The following is a 26,232-nucleotide window of genomic DNA, read 5'->3' as shown; positions in this document are numbered from 1 at the left end:
TGCAAGCTCCGCCTCCCGGGTTCACGCCATTCTCCGGCCTCAGCCTCCCGAGTAGCTGGGACTACAGGCGCCCACCACCTCGCCCGGCTAGTTTTTTGTATTTCTTAGTAGAGACGGGGTTTCACCGTGTTAGCCAGGATGGTCTCGATCTCCTGACCTCGTGATCCACCCATCTCGGCCTCCCAAAGTGCTGGGATTACAGGCTTGAGCCACCGCGCCCGGCCAAATATGCTCTTAAAAGTACAGTAAACACATAAAGTAGTAACAGTCAAGTATTACGCACTGTATGTAACTGTATGTAACTGTAGGTGTATACCCTGGTACGACTGGGGCAGCAGCTTTGGTTACACCTGCGGCACCTCAAACACATGAGTAATGCACTGCCCTTAACATGGCAGCTCCAACATCACCAGGTGACAGGAATTTTTCAGCACCATCATGATCTTATGGGACCACTATCATCCTGTGGTCTGCTGCTGACCAAAACTTCATCTAGAAGGCCGGGCGCGGTGGCTCAAGCCTGTAATCCCAGCACTTTGGGAGGCCGAGACGGGCGGATCACGAGGTCAGGAGATCAAGACCATCCTGGCTAACACAGTGAAACCCCGTCTCTACTAAAAATACAAAAACTTAGCTGGGCGAGGTGGCGGGCGCCTGTAGTCCCAGCTACTCGGGAGGCTGAGGCAGGAGAATGGCGTGAACCCGGGAGGTGGAGCTTGCAGTGAGCTGAGATCCGGCCACTGCACTCCAGCCTGGGTGACAGAGCGAGACTCCGTCTCAAACAAAAAAAAAAAATAAAAAAAAAAAAAAAAAACAAAACTTCATCCAGCAGCACAGGTACAGGTGCCATCTCCCCCATGCCCAGGTGGCCTTGGTAATTTCTGTCAGTGGGGTCACAGCAAACACACTCAGTCTGTTGGTCAGCCAGTGTGCAGGAGGCCTGGGGGGCCAGCGGCATCTATTCCCAACTCAGGCATCATGCAGAGACAGGGTCTTCTAACTCTGAGTAGGAACTGTTCTGGGTCATTTCACAGTCTTTCCTTTCAGAAAACAACAGAAAACTGGGAAACTAGAAGTCCCTGAGCAGGCAAAGCCTCAAAAGAGAAAATCAGCCAGGCACCATGGCTCACGCTTGTAATCCCAGCACTGTGGGAGGCCGAGGCGGGCGGATCACCTGAGGTCGGGAGTTCCAGAACAGCCTGATCAACATGGAGAAACCCTGTCTCTACTAAAAATACCAAGAAAAAATTAGCCAGGCGTGGTGGCGCACACCTGTAATCCCAGCTACTCAGGAGGCTGAGGTAGGAGAATCACTTGAGTCAGGGAGGTGGAGGCTGCGGTGAGCTAAGACTGCACCACTGCACTCCAGCCTGGGCAACAAAAGCGAAACTCCGTCTCAAAAAAAAAAGAGAGAGAGAAAATCACAACAATCAAGCCCAACCCAGAACCCTTCACTCCCAGTTCCTCTGCTTCCCCAACTCCCATTCGAGTCACAGACTAGAAGACAGTTACTGAGTGGCTACAGTCGCAAGCACCTCAGGGGCAACTAGGACTGAAACTCTAGTACCAGAAGCACAGCAAGGTGGGTGAGGTGAGGCCTCTCTGAGGGAAGGACCCCCACCACATGGCAACAACCCTTCACAGCCCATTACAAGTTAAACCAACCTAACAGGCAGGCATTCTCCTAAGACTTTCTAAACCATTCTAAGTATTACAGTTTCACACAAAACACAGGAACCAAACTAGCCTCCAACTAGATACTACAAACCATACCTGGATTTTTCTCTTTTAAGTACCCAGGGTTAGGCTGGGCACAGTGGCTCATGCCTATGCTCCTAGTACTTTGGGAGGCTGATGCGTGTAGATTGCTTGAGCCCACGAGTTCGAGACCAGCCTGGGCAACACAGGAAGACTTCATGTCTACTAAAAATTTAAAAATTAGCTGGGCGTGGTGGCACATGCCTGTAGTCCCAGCTACTCGGGAGGCTGAGGTGGGAGAATCACCTGAGCCCGGGAAGTCAAGGCTGCAGTGAGCCGTGATCACACCATGCACTCCAGCCTGGGCAATGGAATGAGACCCTGTCTCCAAGAAAAAAGGACCCAGGGCTGATAGATCTGTTCACTATCGTAACCGTGGCCATGGCTCCACAGGCATGTCTGTTATGTTCACCATCGTAACCGTGGCCGTGGCTCCACAGGCATGTCTGTTATGTTCACTATCGGAACTGTGGCCGTGACTCCACAGGCATGTCTGTTATGTTCACTATCGTAACCGTGGCCGTGGCTCCACAGGCATGTCTGTTATGTTCACTATCCTAACTGTGGCCATGGCTCCACAGGTATGTCTGTATAAATCAAAAGTTATAAAACTGTACTGTATACATACAGAGCTAAGACACCCCCTGACATAAAAATAATCTAATCCATTTGTAAAGAAATCCTCCCAAACAACACAAAAGCTCCGACTTTATAAAAATATTTTTGGCTGGGCATGGTGGCTCATACCTGTAACCCTAGCACTTTGGGAAGCCAAACCAGGAAGATCACTTGAGCCCAGAAGTTCAAGACCAGCCTGTGTACAATATACATAGACCCTGTGTCTACAATCAATCAACCAATCAATCACCAGGTATAGTGGTGCATGCCTGTAGTCCCAGCTATTCAGGAGGCTGAGGCAGGAGGATCGCTTAAGCCCAGGAATTTGAGGCTACAGTGAGCTATAATCATGCCCCTGAACTCTAGGTTGGGTAACAGAACAGGACCCTGTCTCCAAAATATACACATACATACATATACACACACATATACATAGACATACACACACATGCATACATTTTTAAGTGTACTGATGCAACCTCCTTTCACCTTTATTGGCTAAAATTCAGTACATAATACTATTAAAGTACTAAAATAATAACAACAGTAGAAAACAAGATATTCAAAAAATCAATTCATTTAACTTCCTGCCATTACCTCTATCCAAGGCCCATCACTGAAGTCAAGTCAGTTCTGCCCAGAGGGGGGACAGATTCTCAGAAGGCAACCAAGAGACAAGAAACAAAAGCAGGGTTGGAGCGGGGGGCAGGTCTGCCAAGGCTCCACCTGTACAAGGTTTCCTGGTCTCCAAGCGGCTTGATTCGCCAAGTGCAGTAGGAGTGAGGGGGACGAAGGAACATTCTAAGACACCTTAGAAAACGGTAGTCTAGTTTCATTCCTTCACAGAGAAGAGGTGAAGCCTGGTTTTACTTTAAAACATGCCCAGTAGCTGAGGGCTATTTGGAGCGGCGAAGGAAGGAATGCGAGCATCTGCTTTGTGCTGCCCCATGAGGCCTGCTCACCAAAGTGAGGAGCTCACAGAGGTGCAGCCTCTCATCCAAGCCACTGGCCTGGAGGCAGGGGAGTCTGGTTCCTGAGTTGGACTCTTAAGCAGATATGGCTTCTCTTGGGAGTTTTGCTGCAACAGTAGCACAGAGGAGAGAGAGCAGCTCCCAGTAGATTTTAACCAGGGCAATTGTATTCCCCCAAAAACATCAGCCAAGATAGTTTTGCTTGCTACAACTGGGTATGGGGAGAGGGAGTTGCTAATGGCATCTAGTGGGTGGGAAGCCAGGGAGGCTGCTAAACATCCAACAATGCACAGGACAGCCCCCAAAACAGAATGTTCCCGTGCAAAATGTCCACAGTGCCAAGGCAGAGAAAGCCTGAATTACCTAAGAAAACAGGGCAGCTATGACTCACTGGGCCCTGCTGTATCAGGTACTGTCTCAGCGCTTTATGTACACCATCTGATGTCATCCTCCCAACAATTCTACAAAGAATTACTCCTCTCTTTCTTCCACAGAAAAGAAAGTTGAGGCAAGAGAAGGCAAGCCACAGACACATGCCAGTCAGTGGTGGAGTTAAAAGTGAAATCAGGCTAGGCGTGGTGCCTCACGCTTATAATCCCAGCACTCTGTGAGGCCGAGGCAGGTGGATCACCTGAGGTCAGGAGTTTGAGACCAGCCTGGCCAACATGGAGAAACCCTGTCTCTACTAAAAATACAAAAATTAGCTAGACGTGGCGGTGGGCGCCTGTAATCCCAGCTACTCCTGAGGCTGAGGCAGGAGAATCATTTGAACCCAGGAGGCAGAGTTTGCAGTGGGCTGAGATCGTGCCATTGCACTCCAGCCTCAGTGACAAAGAGTGAGATTCTGTCTCAAAAAAAAAAGACTGAAAACCAGGCGGCATCTGGCTCCACAGTTGCTCCACAGCCCAGCTCTCAGCTGCTTCCTGAGACCACAATTCCAATCATTCACAGCGAAAAATAACCAGTAAGCTTCAGAAACACACACAACTCCACCGCGTCAAAGGCAAGACACATCAGTGACCCACAAAAACTGGAGCCAACTAGACCTGTTTGCATCCCGGCCCCATTGGGATGCTGCCTCCTCCACGGGGTAAATCATTTTCATTCCACTCATGCCCAGGGTTAACAGGAGGCACATCTTCATGAGCATTCTATCATTTCTAATACTTTATAGTCTGTTGCTTTGTTGTTTAGGATAATTTAAAAATCAGAAATGACAACAAAGGTGTGTTACACGACAATTAAAACCAACTTAAAAACAAATATATGCTAACAAAATAAACTCACCTGATTTGACTGTCCAGTAAGGTAGGGCTCAAAGTCATTGTCATGAACTGTATCCTTCTGATGTAAAGAACCATTTTGTACTAGAACAAAAAGTTGCAAAATATTACCCTCAAATTTTAAAAGATTACTTTTAAGCACGGAAGTCAAAGTTAGTAAAGTCTATTTCCATCTATTTCTAGCAGAAATTATGCTTTTATTTTAAAAGGAATAAAACCAGTATACAACTGAGGTTTACACAACTAATTAGAAGGGTGACAGGAAACTTTCAATAATTTAAGCTAAATTTTAAATAAAGGCTTAAACATAATTTGGTGAGACTGACCAAATTAAGTGTTAACACATAATGCAAGGAACACATAACCAGGGTGAAACTGACATGGTCTAATAAAGACCTATGTGTGGCAAATACAAGTGGAGCCTCCAAAAACCCAAATGCAGAATGTATGCCCAAATGTATGGCGAACTGAGGGAAGAAAACTTAGGACGGAAGGGGCTGCAACTGAAGGACTACTGGGAGTTATTATCTGACTCTCCACAGTGAACCCCAAATATCTGAGACAGGTCTCAGTCAATTCAGAAAATGTATTTTGCCAAGGTTAAGGACACACCCATGACACAGCCTCAGGAGGTTTTGACAACACGTGCCCAAGGTGGTCAGGACACGGCTTAGTTTTATACATTTTATAAAGGGAGACGTGAGAACAATCAATGTCAGATGTACACTGGTTTGGTCCGGAGAGGCAGGACAACTTGAAGCAGGGAGGGGCTTCCAGGTCATAGGTAGGTGAGAGACTGCATTCTTTTGAGTTTCTGATTAGCCTTTCCAAACGAAGCCATCAGATAAGCATTTATCTCAGTGAGGAGGAATGACTGGGTTCAGTCCTTTGTCCACCAGGAATTTCCTCGTGGGCAAACTGTGGGGGAGGTATGTAACTTTTTATGTCTTAGAAACTATCTTTTTCAAGAATAGAAGGGGAGGCAGGTTTGCCCTAAGCAGTTCCCAGCGTAGCTTTCTCCCTTTGGCTCAGTGATTTGGGCGCCCGAAGATTGATCTTCCTTTCACACCACTTTTCTTCCCACTGTTACTATGCTCAGTCAGAAAAAGAAAGCAAAGGTAAATAAAGCGCTGGGCCTTTTCCAATCTTAAAACACGATGAACCACAGTATTTGTTTACACCTGAGCTGACACACAAACTAGCTAAAAAAGTGTTTCAATTTTCACACCAGTGCGCTCTGAGGGTTTATCCCAAGCCATAATGTCACAGGAGATGCTAACAGACTTGGAAAACGGGCTGAAACTACCCGGGATATGGAGCTTAGCCTGCAGAACCTCGGACTGCCCCTCTCCTAGAGCAGCCCCTACTGGGCAGCAAAAGGCAAGTCGCTCGTCCCCTGCGGCCATGTCCACCCGGCAAAGCCTCCTCTCCTACCTCCCCTTCCCCAAAGCAAATCCACGATCATGCAGTGGGGAGAGAAGGGCCCAAATTACTCTGAGCACTCATTTATTCACTTCTTGAGAAGCCCTTGTCTTCGACCTGCCAAATCTCCCAGAATCGTCACACAACCTCAAGTTTTATCTCCCTGAAGCTGGCGGAAGAGAGAAAGTTTCCGGTCCCAGACGCAGCTTCCTGCACCGTTCCTTCCCCGTCCTCCTCCACTCCAGCCCGCGCCGGCCGTCCCGGGACTCCGCTCACCTTTATTATCTTGTCCTTTTGTTCTCTGCACCGCCGCAGGCCGGGACGTGGGGTACACACAACCCGCGGAAAAAAGGAAACACAAAGTTATTCACCAGAGAACTGGTCTCCAGCGGGCAGCGAGCTCGGCAGGCCCCGAGGCGCGGTCACGTGCGACCCCGGCCCCGAGACCCCGGCCCCCGCGACCCCGGCCTCTGCGGTCCAGCCCCAGGACCCCAACCCAGCCCCCGCGACTCGGCCCCGGCCACGGCCCCCGTAACCCGGCCCCGCTACCTGGGTGTCCACGCTGGTGGCCGACATGCTTCATGAACAACTAGACGCGGGGCCGGGGCGCCCGCCGGCTCGGGCCTCCCCGAGAGGCCGGGCCTGTCACCCTAGCTCGCGCGGCCCCGGGCCCCGCCGCCAACTCCCCGGGCGCCGGCCGGGCGGCGGCGGCGGCGGCGGCGGCTGCTGGGCGCGCGGGCCCCTGACGAGGCGGCGACGGCAGTGAGCCCCGGACGCGGACGCGCTGAGGAGGCGTCGACTCCAATGGCGGCGGCGGCGGCGGCGGCGGCGACAGCGGCAGCGACGGCGGCAGCCGGGAACGAGACTGCGCAGCGTCAGCGCGCACGCGGGGCAGGCCGGGAGCACAGCACCGGGCCGCCACGCTTCGCGCCTGCGCGCTGCTGTCTTACGGGACAGATTTCGCTCCCAGGTCGTAGTTTCGCGCGGCGGGGCGGGGGCCGCAGCCGGCTGGGCGGGGAAGCCCCGAGCCGGGGAAGTCACGTGGGGCGTGTCCGGCGGAGCCGCGGGGCCTGTTGGGAAGGAGCTGGCGGGCTGCATCCAGGTGTGCACCGCGCCCCCGCACCCCCGCACCCCTGCACCCCCGCGCCCCGGCCACCGCCGCAGGCCTCGACGCGCTACAGGCACTGAGGCCTCTGTGGTTTTCCCCAAGGTCTGAAGACTAAACGCTGCTCTGGTCCGACAGCCGGGCTACGGGTCTGTCCGGGGTCGGTCCGCCCTGCCCCCACGCGCAAAGCCCTGCCCGCCCAGAGCTGCGAGCCCCTGCGCCTTGCAGCGGGACCTGCGGGCTTTGTTCGCTTTGCAGCCCTGGCCTTCAGCAGCAGCGGAGCCCGGGGCCTGGTCCCGAAGGTCAGCTGTTCTGTGGATGTACCTCCGAACCTGCAAGAGGCTCGCCGGCTGATAACGAAGTTCGCATATTAGATTCTTAACCCCGATTTCATCACCAGGAGGAAAAGAGACGGTAGTGCTCTGTGCCGCAGCCTAGGCCGGGCCAGGGGAATTCTGGTCTTTGTTCGAGGATGGACAGCACCTTCTTAGCTGCAACTGTGGAAAGAGAGCCCAGTTCTCAGTTCCTAACCCCTCTGCATCCCCAGTCTGGACGCCCTTCTGGTCAGGCGTTGAATTTCGCTCCCTGCAGCCTGTATCCAATCCTGCCACCCTTGTGGCTAACTCCCTACAGAGGCTTTGAGGTTGATATTTTTCTTTCCAGCTCTGGCAGGTGTAACATCTTCACATGGCCTGGATCTGGGTCCCGCTGAAGGAGAAAGACCTGGAATGGGGTGTCAGGCATTCTGACGTCAAAGGAGTGTTTTCCACAAAGTGGACCCGGACAGATGTGCTAGGCAGGACGGACAGTGACAGCAGGGCCGGCAATGGAGTCCCAAGACGGCTCCAAGCCTGGACATCCTCATCAGTGGGGCAGCAGACAGCCTCTCACACTGCTGCAGGAGGAGGTGGAAACGGCCCCCAGTGGGCCAGTCAGCCACAGAGAGGACTGCTGCTCCAAGTGGCTCATCACCAGGCCTCCCTGGGGCCCCGCCTCGCCTAAAGCTGGGGAAAGCAGACTGGGCACGTTTCCCTGGAACAGAGCTCAGGGATGTCTGGTGCCCTGAGGATAAATCTGGATCCACTGGGACTTTGATATGCTTTGGCCGTGGGCAGGCACCTCAGGCCGAGATGAAATCTGTGCATTTGGGGTAGATCTGAAAATGAACAGCACATTTCCCGGATGGGAGCAGACATGGAGAAGATGTGTGGGGATTGTAGGGCCAGCGGGATTCCTGGGGGCACTCTGCCACCTGACTCTATGTGATAAGGCCTGCGCATCCTACGCAGGGCCTGAGTGCCTGCTTCCCAGGACACTGAACTGCTTGGCAGCCCTGACTGCAGCAAGGGAGTGTCTGGGTGGTCAGAGCCCCTGTCTGTCTTCTCCCCCAGCTCCCATCTCTCGGCCAGGATGGTACAGTGGTCACCACTGGAGTTCAGAGCCTCACAGCCAGTTACAGGGCCTTCAGCCTCAGGCCTCCTTTCCTCCTCACTGGTGGGGTAATTACTCCCCTCTCACAGGATGAGTGTGCGGAAGAAACTGGACGTGCAGCACTTGGCGTCAGGCCGGGACTCTATTAACACTGGCTGTTACCTGCTGCCTTCACCCACAAATGCCCAGCCAGTCACAGGAGGCAGCACTGGCCCTGCAGGAAGTGGCCACTCCGAGCTTAGGGGCCTTCTCAGATGGCTGAGTGCCAGCAATGCAGGACCGTGGGGGTGTTTCCGTTTCCTGGAGCTGTCTTAACAAAGTACCAGGAACTGGGGGGCTTGAAATAACGGCAATGTATTCTCTCCCAGTTCTGGAGGCCAGAAGTCCCAGATCAGTATCGCTGGGCCGAAGTGGAGGTGTGGGCTCCTTCCGGGGCCCTCAGGGAGGATCCTAGCCTCCTCCANCCCGCGGCCGCCCCCCCGCGCGCGCCCACCGGGGACGGGACCGGGCGCCGCGGTTCCCCACGCCCCGCAGGCGACACCACCTTCGGCCGCAGCAGCCTGGGGTCCGAGGCGTCCGCGTCGGAGCTGGCGCGGGACCCAGCGAATGGGCCCAGGAGCGGAGGGACTCGCCGGGACCCCGCAGCCGCCGTGGGTCGGGCACCCGGAGCTCCAGGAGGCCCGCAGAGGGGTCGCCACTCACCAGCTGAAAAGTGCAGAGGACGATGAGCGCGCAGCGGCCGGAGCAGGAGCCCATGGTGCCCGCCTATACAGGAGGCCTCCGGGTGCCCCGCGCTCGGCCCCCGCCGCCGCCCCGCCTGCTCCCCCCGCTCCCCCCGCGCTGCAGCCTCGGCCCCGCCCCCTCCACGTCCCGGCCCCCGGACCCCCCGCCCCTCAGCCCCCGGCCCGGCCCACCTCCGAATAACAGCTGCGCAGCCTCTCCCCACAACCGCCGCCTGCGGCCCCTGGGGACTTCGCGCCGGCCGGAGAAGGGGACCCTTCTTAAAGGGGCGATGGCGCGGCTTCTCGGGTAGCGAGGGGCGGCGCCGAGGCCCCAGAACAGACCCTCAGCTGAGGGCAGCCCGCCCCGGACGCGGCAGGGATGACCGGCGTCCGCCTTCTCCTCCAGGATGACCTTCCCGGCACCTGCTCCCACCCTGGGCCCGGCATGAGATCCCCATCAACCTTCCCCGTGGGGGTCCGAGCGACCCCCATCCCCGAGGCGTTTGCTCTGAAAGTCTCAGAGATTCCTTGACTTGGAGAAGTCCTGGACCCGGGTCCAGAGCTCAGAGGTCCCCTCCACGGGCAGGCGGGCCGAGGACTCAGGAGGAGGGAGTGAGCTGGGCTCGCCCACTGCCCACCGGGAGCTCCTCTGCTGGAAGGCTGAGATCTGAAGGCCAGATCTGCTCTAACTGCTGGACCGGCCGCCTGCCTGCGCCGGAGGGGCTTGGGGAGCCGCGGGTTGGGACAGCCTGAGGCCCTGTGCATGGTGGAGGGTCTGGATGGGGCTGAGCCTGGTAAAGCCTGTGCTTCCGGAAGAAGCTTGTGCTGGAGGCAGGGGACGGTCCCAGCTAGGCCAGAGAGGAGCAGGAACTGGACCCAGTGAGCTGGAGCCTGTGGGGACAGAACAGCAGGAGATCACCGTAGGCGGCCGGGCCAGGGCTGCCGCTTGGTCTTTACTCAGTGGCAGGGCAGGCTCCCTGCCACCCACCGTCTGAGGAGCCTGAGATGGGTTTCCCATGGCAACCTGAATTCCTGCCCCACTGGCAATTTTACGAATTACTGAGGATTCTTGCCTTCCTAATTTTGGATGTATGTCCCGCAGTCCCAGAGATCAGGACGGGTTAACAGAAGACCAAGGGTCAGGTTTTCTGCCCTGGGGGGAGCCGCTGCACATCTGGAATCCAGGTTCATGGGGGGTGGGTAGCTTCCAAGCCCCAAAGGTCAGAGAGCAAAGACGTGGCCGGCTGTGGGGGGGGCAAAGGTCAGAGAGCAAAGGTGTGGCCGGCTGTGGAGGGAGTGGGGGCAAAGGTCAGAGAGCAAAGGTGTGGCTGGCTGTGGAGGGAGGGGGAGGCAAAGGTCAAAGAGCAAAGGTATGGCCGGCTGTGGAGGTGAGGGGCAAAGGTCAGAGAGCAAAGGTGTGGCTGGCTGTGCAGGTGGGGGGCAAAGGTCAGAGAGCAAAGGTGTAGCCAGCTGTGAAGGGTGGGGGGGAGCCAAGGGTCAAAGAGCAAAGGTGTGGCCGGCTGTGGAGGAAGGGGGGCAAAGGTCAGAGAGCAAAGGTGTGGCCAGCTGTGGAGGTGGGGGGCAAAGGTCAGAGAGCGAAGATGTGGCCGGCTGTGGAGGGAGGGGGAGCCAAAGGTTGTTTGCAGTGTTGGGGAGATAAGAATATTCAGGAATTAGATGGTGGTGATGGTTGCACAGCTGTGTGAATATACTGCAGACCACTGGGCAGTACACTCTAAAGGGGTGAATATTATTGGTGTGGGGATTGTATCCCAATTTTTAAAAGATGTGAAAAAATTAATGTTTATTTGTACAATATATAAGACATTGATTTTTAAATACAGTGGTACCATCCCCGCCCCCCATATCCCTGGTTCCTCCAGGCACTTGGAGCCATTGGTGGAAGGGAGGACGTGGACTCCCAGAAGATGATTTGCAAAGGTGCCACGTAAGCAGAGGAGCCCCGTAAGCAGAGGCCCAGTACCACATAAGCAGAGGAAGGCCTGGAGCCGGCTGCTGAGGTCCTGAGGGAGAGGGAGGGGCACCTGCTCAGCCTTGCCTGTGTGTGTGAATCCTTCTCTCTCAGTCTCTCTCAGGGGAGGCTGCCTGGACATGCATGCGCTTTGCGGTTCTGTCCTTCCAGGCTGCCTGTTCTTCCTCTTGAAAGCAAAAGCCTTCACTTGCTGAGGATGCGACGATGCCCCAGTGCCCCTTGCAGAAGCCAGTGTCAGAGCCAGGAGCCGTCGTGGGCATCATCTGCTCCAAAGTTACGAGTTCTGGTGAAGGGGTCGGGACGGCCCCTCTGAGAGTTCAGCAGAGCAGGTCTGCACAGGGCCCACGCCATGCACAGCCCACACTCCACATGCCTTGGTGCACACTGATGGCGGCAGCCAGCCACGGGGACCCCAGGCACAGCGTCGCCCGCATGGACGTTAGAGCAGCCTCCAGAGGCTGGTTCCGTTTCCACACCTGGTTCACGGGTGACACAGTTGTAACTTGGCCCAGGTCAGTTGTTGGGGCCTGGCCAGCTGTGGGTGGTGAGGTTTTCTCAGACACTTCATCTGCCCTCGCTCTTGTTAGAATTCTTTCTACCTAAGAGCGACAGCTTTAAAAGTGGAATGGCACCACGTCTCCATCCTTACACAGAATCCCACATGGGAAGACCGTAGTCGGAGGCCCCCACCCTTGCCCAGAGCTGGACTTCGGGGCAGCAGGAAACTGCAATGAGCGTGAGTCACACCAGAGGACAGGTGGGCTGTCTTCAGGCTCTCAACAGGTGTGTCGCCTAAGGGACTGGGGAATGGGGGCCGGAATGCCACGACCTGCCCACCTTGGGGACTCTGGGCAGAGCTGGAGCAGCCAGGCAGGAAAATATCCTCCAGTTTCCAGAGAGTAAAAGCTGATGGTCCTACCGAGGCATGAAGGACAGTGATGGACAGTGATGGAAGGTGATGGACAGAGGAGGACAGTGATGGACAGAAGAGGACAGTGATAGACAGCAACAGAGAGTGAAGGACAGTGATGGAGAATGAAGGACAGTGATGGACAATGACGGGCAGTGATGGACACCAAAGGACAATAATGGACAGCAGAAGACAGTGGAGGACTATGATGGACAGCAAAGGACAGTGGAGGATAGCAGAGGACAGTGATGGACAGCGAAGGACAGTGATGGAAAGTGATGGACAGCAACAGACAGTGGAGGACAGTGATGGACAGCGGAGGACAGTGATGGAAAGCGGAGGACAGTGGAGGACAGTGATGGACAGAGGAGGACAGAGAAGGACAGCTATGAAAGGACAGCCACCCCAGTCAGCACAAATGAAGGCCGAGTGGGGCCCATGCATTCCTGGGAGGAGTGGCAAGCTGGGAAAGGCCGCCAGGGCAGGGAAACTCAGGAGAGTGACAGCTTGTTCAGGCCAGGATCTTGTGCATCTTCTCCTTTTTTCTTTCTTAGTAAACCTGGTGTATTCATTGTCTGGGGCTGCCATAACAAATTCCCATAAACCTGCGACGTAAAGCCATGGAAGTTTAGTATGTCACAGTTCTGGAGGCTAGATGTCTAACAGCCAGGTGTGGGCAGGGTTGCACTGCCTTCAAAGGTCTGGGGAGGGTCCTTCCTGCCTCTCCCAGCTCCCGTGGCTCCCAGCATCCTTAGCCTGTGGCTGCATCGCTCTGGTCTTTGCCTCCACCTTTGCATGACCTCCTCCTCTCCTGTGTGTCACTTTTTATGATGCTTGTGATGCCATTTAGGGCCCACCTGTGTAATGCAGCATGCTCTCATGTCAAGATCGTTAACCACATCTGCAAAGAACCTTGCCCCAAATTCCTGGCTTCAAGCAATTCGCCTGCCTTGGCCTCCCAACGTGCTGGGTTTGCAGGCATGAGCCACTGTGCCAGGTCTAGATTTTGTGGGCCACCGTTCAGTCGCTGCCCTTGGAGTGGCGAGGAGGAGGCTCTGCTGTTCTCCCACACCTGCAGCAGCCCCAGCGTGCCCTGCAGGGCAGACCTTCCTTGTGGCAGAAACAACAAGAAAAGGAAAAGAAGAGGAACCCAGGCCTGGGTTCCCAGCAGAGCTGTCCGCAGGGCCTGTGAGGGGCTGCAAAGGCCCCTCTGTTGTCAGAACACCCCTGTCCCTGTCACCAAGAGCAGCCAGAACTGCCGTAGATCATTTCAGATGAAACTGGGAGAAATTTCAACTGCAGCAGACACTCCTGGAAAAGGAGAGGCCAATCCCCATGGCTCCATGGAGAGCACAGCCCGACCCCTTCATCCGCACCCACAGGCAATGCTGCTGACTGCTCTTCCTTTGGAAGAAAAGGGTGCTTGTTGGTTTCCGGTTTACTGCAGACACAGAGAGGCCCCTCTCTGGCTCGGAGCCTGGCCCGGGTCTCTCCAGTCCCAGCTTCTCCTTCCCGAAAGGAACATCCTGCCCAACAGTGCAACACCATGTGCACTCCCAGTGTGGGAATCAGGCTGAGCTGGACTTCAGGGGCAGCCCAGGATGCTTGCATCAGGTGGGGTGTTTCCCGGAGGTTTCTTGAGAGCTGCCTGGGAGTGGCCGAAGCTTCTTCCCAGCTGGCTTCAGCCCAGGCTTCCTGGGTGAGATTCTTGTTCCCTGGCCCCTCGCGGTACGCGTGGTCCTGTTACCCGCAATCCCCCACCCCCTTGAACTCCGTTCCCACACTCAGGACCCACCCAGATGCCAGCTCCCCGCAGAGCAGTGTGGCCCCCCACTTCCAGCCCTAACAGCTCACATCCTGCCCCCCACCTCCATTTTGGAATTTTCCTTCACCGTTTCCCACCCTGCCTTCTTGTTCTCGGAGGCAGAGGCACTTCAGCTTCCTGGACCCTCTGTCACCGAATCGCCCTGGTTTCCATTGGCAGTGCCGCCTCTCCCTCACTCGGATTGTCCTGAAACGGCTTCCGTGCGGCCATGCGGGCTGTGCGTGCATAACCTCAGGGGGCACATCAACCACGTCCTCGGGCTGGCGGTAGAGACGTGGCCTCGGCCTGAGCGTGGCCGTCGGATTCTCCCTGGGACTATGAGCCCTCGGCTGAGGGGGCAGAGGGGCAGCTAGGATCATGGCCGCAGCTCCCGGAGGGGAGCCCCCAGCCACCGGGCTGTCTTCCTGAGCCTGCTCCCCAGGCCGCGCCTTTCCTGACTTCCCTCCAGCTCCTGTTGCCGGCGACCACAGTACCAGCCCCGGGGCTTTCCTGTCCTTCCTGTCCGGGGTCCTTTCCCAGAGGTGGCAGCTCTGGGCAGTGGGCCTGTCCTGGGGGAGTCACGTAGCGTGTTTAAGGAGAAGATCCCCGTGGCTCCTGTGCACACGTGTGGCCTCTCTCCCCAGGGGCTGCTGTGAGCCTGGGAAGTCCCGGGAGGTGTCTCAGGCCCCAGAGAGCACCTCGCACGCCTCACACACGCCCTCCTGTGGGTCGGCTGACTTTCTCCTCCGCCTCAGCCAAGTTTGCCACGCAGAGCAGGTGGGAACCAAGTGGAGGCCTTGCAGGATTCTGAGTCCCGGCTCTGACACCCACCTGGCTCAGCACCTGCCTCCTCAGCCTCCAGCTGCACGGGTGGCCGCAGGCGTCAGGGTGTGATGGCAAATGTGGTGGCGAACGTGGCCGGTTCCGTCAGAGGTCTCTGCATCCTCCACACCTCTGGCCAGGTGAGGCCCAGCCTGTGTCCCTCCCAGCTCTACTGACGGATGGCAGGATGCTGAGAGCCTGAGCCCGTGTATCCTCAGTTCTTGGTGCTTTGCAATGCCCCTGGCCCTGGCTGCAGCCGCCCCCTGGCTGGGCCCTGAGCCTGCCCGCCCTACAACACTCGCTCTTCGGGAAGAGGGAGTGTCGGCCGAGAGGAGAGCAAATACATGTAAGGGGAGAGGGTGCTTCCTGAGACACTCAGTGGGGCCAGGGCTCCTGTGGCCTCCTGCCTCGGCCATTCCGTCAATCTGTAGGAGGGCCTTGGCCTCTCTGCTTTTGGAGCCAGGTGCTGGGGCTAGGGGATTGCAGCCACAGCCACTCCACTGCACTGGTTGGGAGCTTGGATCACCTGGGTGCAGAGGAAGCTTTGATGGCAAGGGTTGGTGTGGCTCATCTCGCCCACCCCACAGTCATCGCCGCCCCACAGACACCTCCGGATCCCAGCCTGCCGTCCCTCCTCCTGAGCCTATATTAGGCTCCATCCTTCCCCAGGCCCCATGCCACCATCAAGGACAGCCCAGCCAGTGCAGACTGCACCCCTCGGCCTCAGCTGGGACTGAGCACCCTGCCCTGTACTTGCCCAGTGTGCTCTCCCCGGTCCCTGAGGCAGGTGGCCTGACCCCGTCTTCAGAGGGGAAAGCCAACTCTCGGGGAGGCCACACAGCCATGGGGAGTGGGCACAGAAGGAACCCAGCTCCGTGCCAGGCTGTGTCAAGCTGACGTTTAGTGCCTGGAAGCAGCTGCGGCCTCTGCAGGGCTTCCCGGCGCAGGTGTGGGCTCTTCCAGCGCAGAACGTGGGCTGCACCAGCTTTGGGATGCACCGCTTACGGGGTAAGGCCATGCCCGTGGTTGCTGGCTGACGCCAGGAGTAAACGCTGACACCAAAATAGCTCAACCCAGACCTGGCTGGGTGGCAGGCGCTGCCGGTGCCTCTCGAGGGGGCAGCAGGGGCAGCTGCAGATGAGGCACGAAGCCTCAGGACTGGATTGTGAGTCCAGGCCCCAAGCCAGCCCCTACCCTGGATCTCCCCAGACCCTCTCTGTGGGAACCCAGGGGCCGGGGCCGCTCGACCACATCTTGGTAGCTGTCATCTGGGACCTCATCTTTAATCTCAGCAACTCAGGGATCAAAGAGAAAAGCAAGGCCGAGGCAGGCGAGGCTGGGGTTTCTTGCTCAAGCATTCGGATCATTAAACAAATGAAAAAAATCAAAGAGAAGGATAGCCAGGCTGCTGCCTGTGGATCTGTGTGCCCTCCCCGGAGGCCAGCGCCACACACCCCTCCTGCCCTCTGCCTCCCTCTCCTCTCTCTGTCTTTCCTGATGGAGGCCCCGGCGTGGGGTCCGTGTTTGGGGAGCGCCTCACTCTGTTTGTGTCGCTGTAACAAACGCCTCGGACTGGGTTGTACATAAGCACGGAGTTTTTCTGGAGGCTGGAAGTCCGGCACTGAGTCTTTAGCAGGGTCGCTGCTTGGCAAGAGCTGCTCTCCGCTTCCAGAGGGCGCCTGATTGCTGCCTCCTCCAGAGGGGTCGAAGGCCGTGGCCTCACATGGTGCCAGGAGGGAGGCAGAGGGGGCTCCTTTCCACCTGGAGCCCGTGCACAGGTGCTGTCCCGTTCTCCCAGAGGCCACACGTCTAAGTGCTGTGGGGGGGGACTCTCTTTGAACACAACTTGTGGAGGAGATGTCACTCAAACCAGAGCGGGAAGTGCCAGGAAGGACTCAGGAGTGCCCCACGGCCATGTCCTGGCTTTGGAAGCACAGGAAGCGCCCGGCAGCCTCCCATTTGATTTTGCTTGAGGAGGAAACACCAGTGCCCCCTCCCCAGTCTCTGCCGCTCCCTCTTCCTGCCGGAGCCCGGGAGGCACCACCCTGCACTGAGAAGCCCCCACAGCAGCCATAGCAGGGACTTCCTTCCGTCCCCATCATCCTCCCATCACCTCATTTACTTTTACAAGAACCCCCGGAGGAAGCAAACATCCATTCTCCTGTTCTGCAGATGAGACGGGGTAGGGACGCGCTGAATGACCCACGGGAGACAGAGGTGGGGACGCGCTGAGCGACTCACGGGAGATGGGGGTGGGGACGCACTGAGCGACCCACGGGAGATGGGGGTGGGGACGGGCTGAGCGACCCACGGGAGATGGGGGTGGGGACGCGCTGAGCGACCCACGGGAGATGGGGGTGGGGAAGCGCTGAGCGACCCACGGGAGATGGGGGTGGGGACGCGCTGAGCGACCCACGGGAGATGGGGATGCGCTGAGTGACCCACGGGAGACAGGGGTGGGGACGCGCTGAGTGACCCCACAGCTCAGAAGTGGAAGGACTGAGTTTCACTCCAGGTCCTGGGACTCCCAGTCCCCAGGGCTGGGGCTCTGGCAGCGCCTCCTCACCTCATTGTGGGAGTGAATGGCACAGGACGCCTGGACTGCAGGCGCAGAGAGAGAGGATGCCAGGACTACAGGTGCAGAGAGGACGCCTGGACTGCGGTATGGAGAGGGCGCACCTGCAGACAGGTGGGGGCCCTCAGCAGGAGACCCCTGTGTGCAGGAAGTAAGCTGCACCTCGTCACTAGTCACCCACTGGGCCACACACAGACCCTCCTGCTCCCCTGAAACCCCCTCCTGCTGGCCCCCAGTCAGTGCTTCCCCCCCAGAAGGAGTGTCAGAGACAAAACAACAACACATTTAGTTTCAAGATCTGAGTTGGGTTTTATTTGCGACTCTAGAATCGGGCAACACCTCTTTCCATAAAACACAACGAACGCTCTAATGAGCTGAGGGGAGGCCGGTTTCACAGACAGAAGAGGCCCAAGGAAAGCAGACAGAAACCAAAGGCGTGCTGGTCACTTCAAAGTTACTTTTCTTGTAAAGGTTAAAGCAGAGGATTAAAGCCCACGCCTGTGATCCCAGCACTTTGGGAGGCCGAGGGGGGCAGATCACTGGAAGTCAGTGGTTCGAGACCAGCCTGGCCAACATGGTGAAACCCTGTTTCTATCAAAAATACAAAAATTAGCCGGGTGTGGTGATGCATACCTGTAATCCCAGCTACTCAGGAGACCGAGGCAGGAGAACTGCCTGAACCTGGGAGGCGGAGGTTGTAGTGAGCTGAGCTTGAACCACTGCACTCTAGCCTGGGCGACAGAGCGAGACGCCATCTCAAAAGAAAACAAAAAAGCCTGGGTGCGGTGGCTCACACCTGTAATCCCAGCACTTTGGGAGGCCAAGGCGGGCAGATCACTGGAAGTCAGTGGTTTGAGACCAACCTGGCCAACATGGTGAAACTCTGTCTCTACTAAAAATACAAAAATTAGCCAGGCGTGCTGGTGCACACCTGTAGTCCCAGCTACTCAGGAGGCTGAGGCAGGAGAATCGCTTGAACCCAGGAGGCGAAGCTTGCAGTGAGCCAAGATCATGCCGCTGTACTCCAGCCTGGGGACAGAGCGAGACTCCGTCTCAAAAAAAAAAAAAAAGGGTTAAAGCAGAGGTGACTTCCTTATCATGTCGGCTTCTTGTTGGCTTCTGGTGGCTGTTTGGGGACTCAGCTGCTATCTCTCCCTGGTTTCTGGGAAGGGTGGGGGCGGTCAGATACAGATCTTCGGAACTGCAGCATGAGTGACTCCATTTTGGTTTTGCCTGTTGGGCCTCCTGCAGGAGCTCCGTCCAAACCAACGGCCTCTGCATTCAGTTTTCTTTGACGGGAGCAGTTGTCGGCCCCTGCCCAGCACTGGTGGGTCTCGCCTGTTCTGGGGGGGTCTATGTAAGTGGATGGCGCAGCCCAGACCGTGTCCAGTGTGGGTCTCGCCTGTTCTGGGGGGTCTATGTAAGTGGATGGCGCAGCCCAGACCGTGTCCAGTGTGGCGTGAGACTCGTCTGTGTCCTGGGGGCAGTGGTGTGCTTGTTTGCGTGGCTGTGCGGTCCTTAGCGATGTGGACACGTGGCGTCCGCTTGCCATGCCCCTGTGCATTTTCTGGTTGCTTCGGCTGCTGGCTGTAGTGGGGACGGCAGCTGTGAGCCTCTAGACTGTGCTGCTCGGGGACTTCGGGGCCAGGCACATGCCTAGCTGTCCGTGTCTCCAGCACACGAGCTTGTGGCTTCTCCAGGCTCAGAAACACACCAGCCTTCCTGCTGCTGGGCCTTTGCTTCCTCACTACCCCACAGCACCCGGGCAGGGCCAAGGCCTGCATCGGGGCCGCCCGCCTGCTCTTCGTGGCGCTTACTGCCGTCCGTCTGGTCATCCCTTGAAGGGGGACACTCTGAGTTGTGCCTGCCCCGCAACATGCTGCCAGCGCAGAACCTGGACCCCAGCAGATGCTCAGAAATGTCAGTGTTGAGTGAATCAACACGGGCGGTGTTGGATGACTAATTAACAAAGTCATCTCAAAACAGAGGTGTGAGTTGGGGACCCAGTGAGCATTCCTCAAAGTCTCTAAAGAAACAGATCTCATTTCTGAGACTTGGCCCAGCCAGAGCCGCCTGCTATAAACTTGGGATTTCACCAAGAGCTCCCATTTCATCCTTAAAATGCACTTGAATTTCACTTTGTAATGTACTTAAGCTTGTTTTAATATTGAAACAATGTTATTATTATTTTTTTTCTAGATGAAGTCTCGCTCTGTCACCCAGGCATTGGCATTGGTGCGATCTCAGCTCACTGCAACCTCCACCTCCCGGGTTCAAGCGATTCTCCTGCCTCAGCCTCCTGAGTAGCTGGAATTATGGGCGCCCACCATCACACCTGGCTAATTTTTGTATTTCTGGTAGAGACAGGGTCTCACCATGTTAGTCAAGCTGGTCTCGAACTCCTGACCTCAGGTGATCTGCCCACCTCGGCCTCCCAAAGTGCTGGGATTGCAGGTGTGAGCCGCAGCACCCGGCCTGAAACAATATTTTAAACTGCTGGTCAGGTCAAGCGTTTATCTGCCTCTGCACAAGCCCCGCCCCCTTTCCTGGGCAGGGGTTGGATGGGGAGATGTCTCAGTGCCCTCACAGCCCAGTCCCTTCTCTCCCCCCACTGTCGCTGCCCCCGACCCTCACACTGCCTGGTCCTGCAGAAGAGAAGCAGCCCACTTTGGGAAGCTGGTAATGCCCACCAGTCGGTCACCAGCGTTGGTACAGCTTTGGCTGTTGGAAGCCAGCTGGGCCTGGGAACACATGGGAACAACTCCCATCGCACAGGAAGAGTCTCCTGGTCCCTCGGGAGCATGGAAGCACAGCCACACAGCGCCTGTTTGAGGCAAGGCTCTCAATACCTTGCCCTCTGTGCCCAATACCTTGGTCTTCTGCTAGGGGTCCTCACAGTCTGGGGAAACTGAGTCCACATGGGCCTCAGGGCTGGAGCTTGGAGCCCAGGGCACCCAGTCAGCACATTCTATCCTCCTGGCCGGTGATTATTTGGACGTGGACACACGACCCCAGCTAGGCCCATCAGGGCGGAGCGTGAGATTTTGGCTGGGATGCTGGTGCAAGGTTACTTTGTCTTGCTGGAGGCGAATCATGAAGCTTGCAGCCTTAGAAGCTGCCAGAAGCATCTTGGGATCTCAGGATGAAGATGGAACTGCACACGCACACAGAGCGCTCAGCAATAGTGTTGAGCTGCTGGATCAAGTCACACCTGAAATTGAACTTTGTTCTAGACTTTTCATGACACAAATCAATACATTCCCTTTGCTAAGCCATTTGGGGTTGAGATTTTTGCCTCTAGCAACTAGAATCTGGAAAGATTCCTGGCTAAGATGCGCATGGGAGGGGCCAAAGCAGGAGGGCCCTGTGGGTCCAGCTGTCACAGCCCTGGGATCTAAGCTGTCAGTTCTGCAATCTGAGGAGCTGGCCTTGTCTCAGCACATTCTTAGCTGTGACTCCTTAGCTGCCGTGGCCATGCATAATTCAGCACAGCTGTGAGTTTCTTGGAGCTCAGGACAGAGCAGCTCAGAATTGTCAAGCAACATTTGTACTTCTGGGCGATGCACACACCCTGACATTCCTCCCATTTCCTTCTGTCTTGGGCCCCAGTTCTTCCTGGACACCATGCACAGGCAGCAGCGGGGCGGGGTCAGACAGGGCTGGAACTAGCCACGTGTAGTCCCACCATGCAGCGGGTCAGAAGCCAGGACCAAGGCAGCACCGTCGTGGGCAGCCCCGGGTCAACCCCACGCGCTTCTCTCCAGGACCAAGACGGCATCATCATGGGCAACCCCGGGCCAACCCCACGTACTTCTCTCCAGACACAGGACAAAGCCGTTTCAGAAGGACCTGGTGGTGGAAGGTGATCAACAGGAGACAAAAATGGGCAGAGAAAAACACAGGCATCCACAGGACATGCCATGGCCAGGGTGTGTTTGCTTGGCCTCACCACCATTAAGACGATGAAAATTAAACAGCAATGGTAACGTGTGTGCTTAGAGCCTGGCGGAGACAGCCCCCTTGATAATGGAAGCCCGGGAGGGGATGCAAGGAACAGGCACAGTCCCATCAGCACATCTGGCACGGGGTTTGGAGGACAATTTGGTGGAATCTCCCGGAACTTACCTGGCACTTCCACCTCTAGAGGTCTATGCTGTGGAAATACTCGCACAAACAGAGAGAGGTCACCGTACAAATATGTCCATTGCAACATCGATGGTAAAACAAAGTAATGATGATTGTGACAGGAGAACTCTGTCTTCCAAGCAGAGGCCAGTTAGAGAAGGTAAGAGACGCCAGTGGTTGAGAGGAACGAGCGAGCCTCTGCTATAGAGGAGACACAAGAAAGCCACCAAGCGAGGGGTGAGTGGCAGGGAAGCCCACGCCGTGTGCCTGTTTTAGCAGAAAACAAAATCTGGGCAGGTCCACCCCAAACTGCTGGCCGTGCTCCCTCTGGAGGTCCTGCCCAGGACCAGAGGGGCTTTCAAGCCTCCGAGGCACCCATGGTGCCCTGGGTTTACAGGCTCCCTCCTTCCTGGAAGCCCCTCCTGCAAGTCAGCTCCCCTGCCTCACTTCTTCCCACCTGTCACCGCTCAAGCTGGCCGTGATCATGGTGGCAATGCAGGACCCAGCAGTTGAGCCACAGGAATTTCCCTGGAGCTGCCTCTGTGTGAGCCCTGGCCGGACACACCAAGAGACAGGGAGGGGGTGAGGGGACGAGCCAGCCCTCCAGCCACTCCCAGACAACGGGGCAGGGCAGGGCCAGGGGAGTGACCAGGATTCTCTCAGGTGGAGGGTGCAGAGGGCGTGGGTGAGTGAGCAGGGGTTGGAGGCCCCCAGCAGCTGCACGAGAGGGCGGGGCAGAGACAAGACCAGAACCCAAGTTCCTGGGAGGCCTGGAATGACGACTTTATTCCTGGGATTTTATTCCTAGGATGACGGTGCTGAGCGAGGTCTGGGCAGAAAGAAGGAACTACTGGACAGGAGAACTTCTGGGGACTGTACCAGGCAGCGTGGAGCTCTGAGCACGGAGCAGCCTGAGGACGGAGCAGCCCAGCGAGGAGGGCTTTGGCTCAAGGTGACCTGACTTGCAGGTTGACGCTGGTGATGGAGAGGGCTGCAGAGAGAAAGGCGACGATCCAGGAGGATTTCCCCTTTGCTATGCTGCGGGCCCCTCCCCTTCACCCCCACTAAGAGATGCTGGCACCCATCACAGCACACGGCAGCCGAAATGCCAGCTGGGAGGGCTGCTGTCGTAGGTCAGGTTCCCTGGAGGCTGAAGACAGGGATTGCTGTGCCAGTGATTCTTTGGGAGGTGCTTGTTTTAATCTGCTCGGGCTGCTGTAACAAAATCCAGTAGACTGTGTGGCTTATAAACAACAGAAATTCATTTCTCACAGTTCTGGAGGCTGGAAGTTCAAGATCAAGGCATGGGAATATTCTGGGCTGGATGAGGGGCTGCTGCCTAAGAGCTGACACCTCCTCTCTGTGTCCTTGCATGGGAAAAGGGGTTGGGTCTCTCTGGGGTCCCTTTTATGAGGGCACTCATCCCATTCATGAGGGGTCTGCCTTTGAGACCTCATCACCTCCCAAAGGCCTCATCTCCTGAAACCATCACATTGGCGGTTGGGATTTCAACATAGGAATTTAGAGGAATACCGACATTCAGGCGTGCTCCCCGACATTCAGGCATGCTCCCCGACATTCAGGCGTGCTCCCTGACATTCAGGCGTGCTCCCTGGAGAAAGGCGGGCGGGACACAGGATGGGAGGAGCTGAGCTGGGAGGGGCTCTCAGCCGGATGCATGGCCATGTCTGCTGGACTGAGCCTCAGTTTTCAAGGTGAGCTCAGAGTCTGGGGGAGACTAAGGGCTCTGGTGACACTAAGGCCAGATGCGCCTCTCATGGGGGCCTGGAGCCCTGGACAGTTGACGAGACCAAAAGTCATTTCGAGACGCCCGTTGGTCCTGCCATGCAGGAGGCTCCCAGCCACTCCTTAGATGCAGACAGCGGGGCTTCCCAAGAGCTGCACAAATTGCTGGAGTGGGAGGTGCTTTGACCGCGCAGGGGCCCCGTGGAGGGCGGATCAGGCAGGAAGGGACATGGTGCCTGGGGCCCCTGACCCTCTGGCTATACTGGAGGCATTCCAGCAAGGCTGCCTGGGGCCCCATCTGTGTGCTGCTGCCACCCACTGTGGGACTTTGGACATGTCTCTCCATAGCCTGATCCCCAGCCTTGGCAGCTATGCAACGTGTGGATGCAGCGGGACCTGCCTTGCAAGGAAGCCCTAGGAGGGCGGCTGCCCTTGGGGATGCCCCATAACTGACCCAGTATGGTGACCCTAAGCTGATGAGCCTGAAGGCATGTACCCATACATGCAGTACCCATGCACAGAAATGCACGCACACACACACGTACATGCACATATACACACACTGCACATACGTGTGTGCACACACCCCAGCCTTGGGTAGCTCTAGCTGCTCCTCAGGTTCTGCCACCCCTGCTGGGAGCTGGCTGGACGCTGTGGACAAGGCTGACTGGCTGTGAGGCCCACACAGGGTCACAGAGGACCTGTGCTCAAGGCCCTGCCCACTTTCTCTGTTCCTTGTGTTTAGAACGAAACCTCTGTGGTCCTCACCCCGGAACTGACGCTGTATCTCCCCATCACAGGGCACGCCTGGCCCTGGCCTAGTGGACAGCTGGCTCCACACACCCTCCTCCTCCTGGCCTAGTGGACAGCTGGCTCCACACACCCTTCTCCTTCCAAAAAGGGCATTACAGACTTCTGGGTGCAAAGCTTCGCTCCACCACTTACCATCTTTTTCACTTTGGGCAAATTATTGAATTGTACTGCGCCCCGGTTTCCTCGTCTGAACAATGGGTTCATATCAGAGTGCATGGTTGTGTGGTTTAAATGTGCTCTTCTTCATCAAGCCCAGGGCTGCGATTCTGGCAAGTGCTCAGCCAGTGTAGGCTTGAAAGGGAAATTGGAGGCCTTGTTCCACAGATGGGTGACCTGGGTCTAGGGACCTTGTTCCACAGATGGGTGACCTGAGTCCAGGGAAAGGCAGTGCTTTGCCACAGGTCCCACGACTTCACAGGTGACCTGGACTCCTGCCTGGCTCACAGCAGCTTCATTCCTGCTCAACTGCCTGTGGCCCAGGCAGCTCTGCACAGCCATTTACTCAGAAGTTCTCATTTCACTGTTTTTGTATTATTGTTTGATTTTATTCACATCAAGACCTTCAAGAGCCTCAGGGAGAAAAGCACAGAGATGATCACATTACTATAACTGAAAATTAATGGACTGCTGGCAGTTCTAGAAGAAAAACAAATTATCTAAATATTTTAGATGGGAAAATAGAATGTTTTCAATTTGCAGCTGCAGGTTCCGCACCATTCCCCACTCCATTGCCAGATCCCGCCACCGAGTGAGCTTTGGCCCCGCTGTGAGTTGGCCACTGCGAGCCAGGGATTGCAGGGAGAGGCGAGGCTGCTGTGGATGCTGTGAGGCAGGAGCTACCCTGTCCTTGGAAGGGCCATGCCTCTGATCTGAGCTGTAGGAACTGGGGCCTTGCTCTAGGGGTGGAGGTAGCCCCAGACCTCCCAGAGTCTGGGTGGGCCTGGTTGATGAGGCAGCACTCTGACTACTGGCTTTACAATCAGAAAACTGCAAGTTCAGCTTCCACTGGTCACCCAATGCCAGATGTTGGCCCCAACTGTGCCCCTTCCAAGACTGCCTTCCCTTTTCCTCTCCTCCTTCTCAGCTTCTCAACCTTCACAGTCCACCTCTTCCAGGCAGCCCACTGTGACTAATCCAGGACATGGCTCCCACTCTCTGAACTCATGGCACCCACACAGTCCTGACCATGAGATCCGGTGCTGAAATCTACACTGTTCCAACTGCCACTTGTGTCGATGCTGCTGGTAGATGTGCCTGTGCACATCACCTTGGCCCTCTCCTTTCTGTGCACACCAGTGGTTTCTTACTGCAAGAACTGGTGACTCCCTCCTGAGGGCAAATAAACGGCATTGAGACACCATTTTGTACCCACAAGTCCCGCTGCCGTCAAAAGACCAACAATACCCAGTGTTGACAGACACGCAGAGCAGCTGGACCTCACACATCGCTGGCGGAAGCGTGAAATGCTTACCATCTTTTTTGTTGTTGTTGTTGTTTTGAGATGCAGTCGCGCTCTGTCGCCCAGGCTGGAGTGCAGTGGTGCAATCTCAGCTCACTGCAACCTCCACCTCCAGGGTTCAAGCAATTCTGCTTCAGCCTCCTGAGTAGCTGGGATTACAGGTGTGCGCCCCCAAGCCCAGCTAATTTTTGTATTTTTAGTAGAGATGAGGTTTCGCCACGTTGGCCAGGCTGGTCTTGAACTCCTGACCTCTGGTGATCCGCCTGCCCCGGCCTTCCAAAGTGTTGGGATTACAGGCGTGAGTCACTGCGCTCGACCACTTAGCATGTTTTAATAATGTTCCATACCCACCTACCCAGGACCCAGAAATTTCACTTCTAGGTAATCACCTAAGAGGAAGAAAAAATATGCCTACACAAAGACCTTTCAAGATAGTTTTACTCATACTAGCCAAAACTGACACGACCCCAGTGTCCAAAGTGTGAATAAATGAAGGAATGTGGCGTTTTCCATGGCACACTGCTCGGCAATAAAAAGGAACCAGTTATGGATAAGTGCAATGTGGCTGAATCTCAGAGACATCACGTTAAAGGGAAGCCATCACGAAGGTATATTTTGCACAACTCTATTTGTGTGATATTCCAGAAGAGATAAAACTAAGAGATGGCGATATTG

The 26,232-nt window shown here is 56.2% G+C and overlaps 1 protein-coding gene across 2 annotated transcripts in view; it reads right to left on the bottom strand.

Annotated features, from left to right (window-relative positions):
- YTHDF1 (YTH N6-methyladenosine RNA binding protein 1) overlaps positions 1 to 6,988 on the bottom strand; it is a 21,405-nt gene extending 14,417 nt beyond the window's left edge. Inside the window, exons 1-4 of one of the 2 annotated variants that reach the window (XM_025399916.1) lie at positions 6,602 to 6,734; positions 6,329 to 6,353; positions 4,891 to 4,896; positions 4,635 to 4,714 (exon numbers count right to left, since the gene is read on the bottom strand). In XM_025399916.1, the coding sequence (XP_025255701.1) occupies positions 4,635 to 4,714; positions 4,891 to 4,896; positions 6,329 to 6,353; positions 6,602 to 6,628 (138 nt within the window). In that variant the 5' untranslated portion in view covers positions 6,629 to 6,734. Of the gene's footprint in view, positions 1 to 4,634; positions 4,715 to 4,890; positions 4,897 to 6,328; positions 6,354 to 6,601 lie in introns of both variants that reach the window. The other variant, XM_025399915.1, reaches the window with a different exon arrangement.
- Positions 6,989 to 26,232: the final 19,244 nt, after the last annotated feature.

This window comes from Theropithecus gelada, chromosome 10 (assembly GCF_003255815.1).
Source record: "Theropithecus gelada isolate Dixy chromosome 10, Tgel_1.0, whole genome shotgun sequence".
In the NCBI taxonomy this organism is placed as follows: domain Eukaryota; kingdom Metazoa; phylum Chordata; class Mammalia; order Primates; family Cercopithecidae; genus Theropithecus; species Theropithecus gelada.
This window is presented reverse-complemented; position numbering and strand designations above follow the sequence as displayed.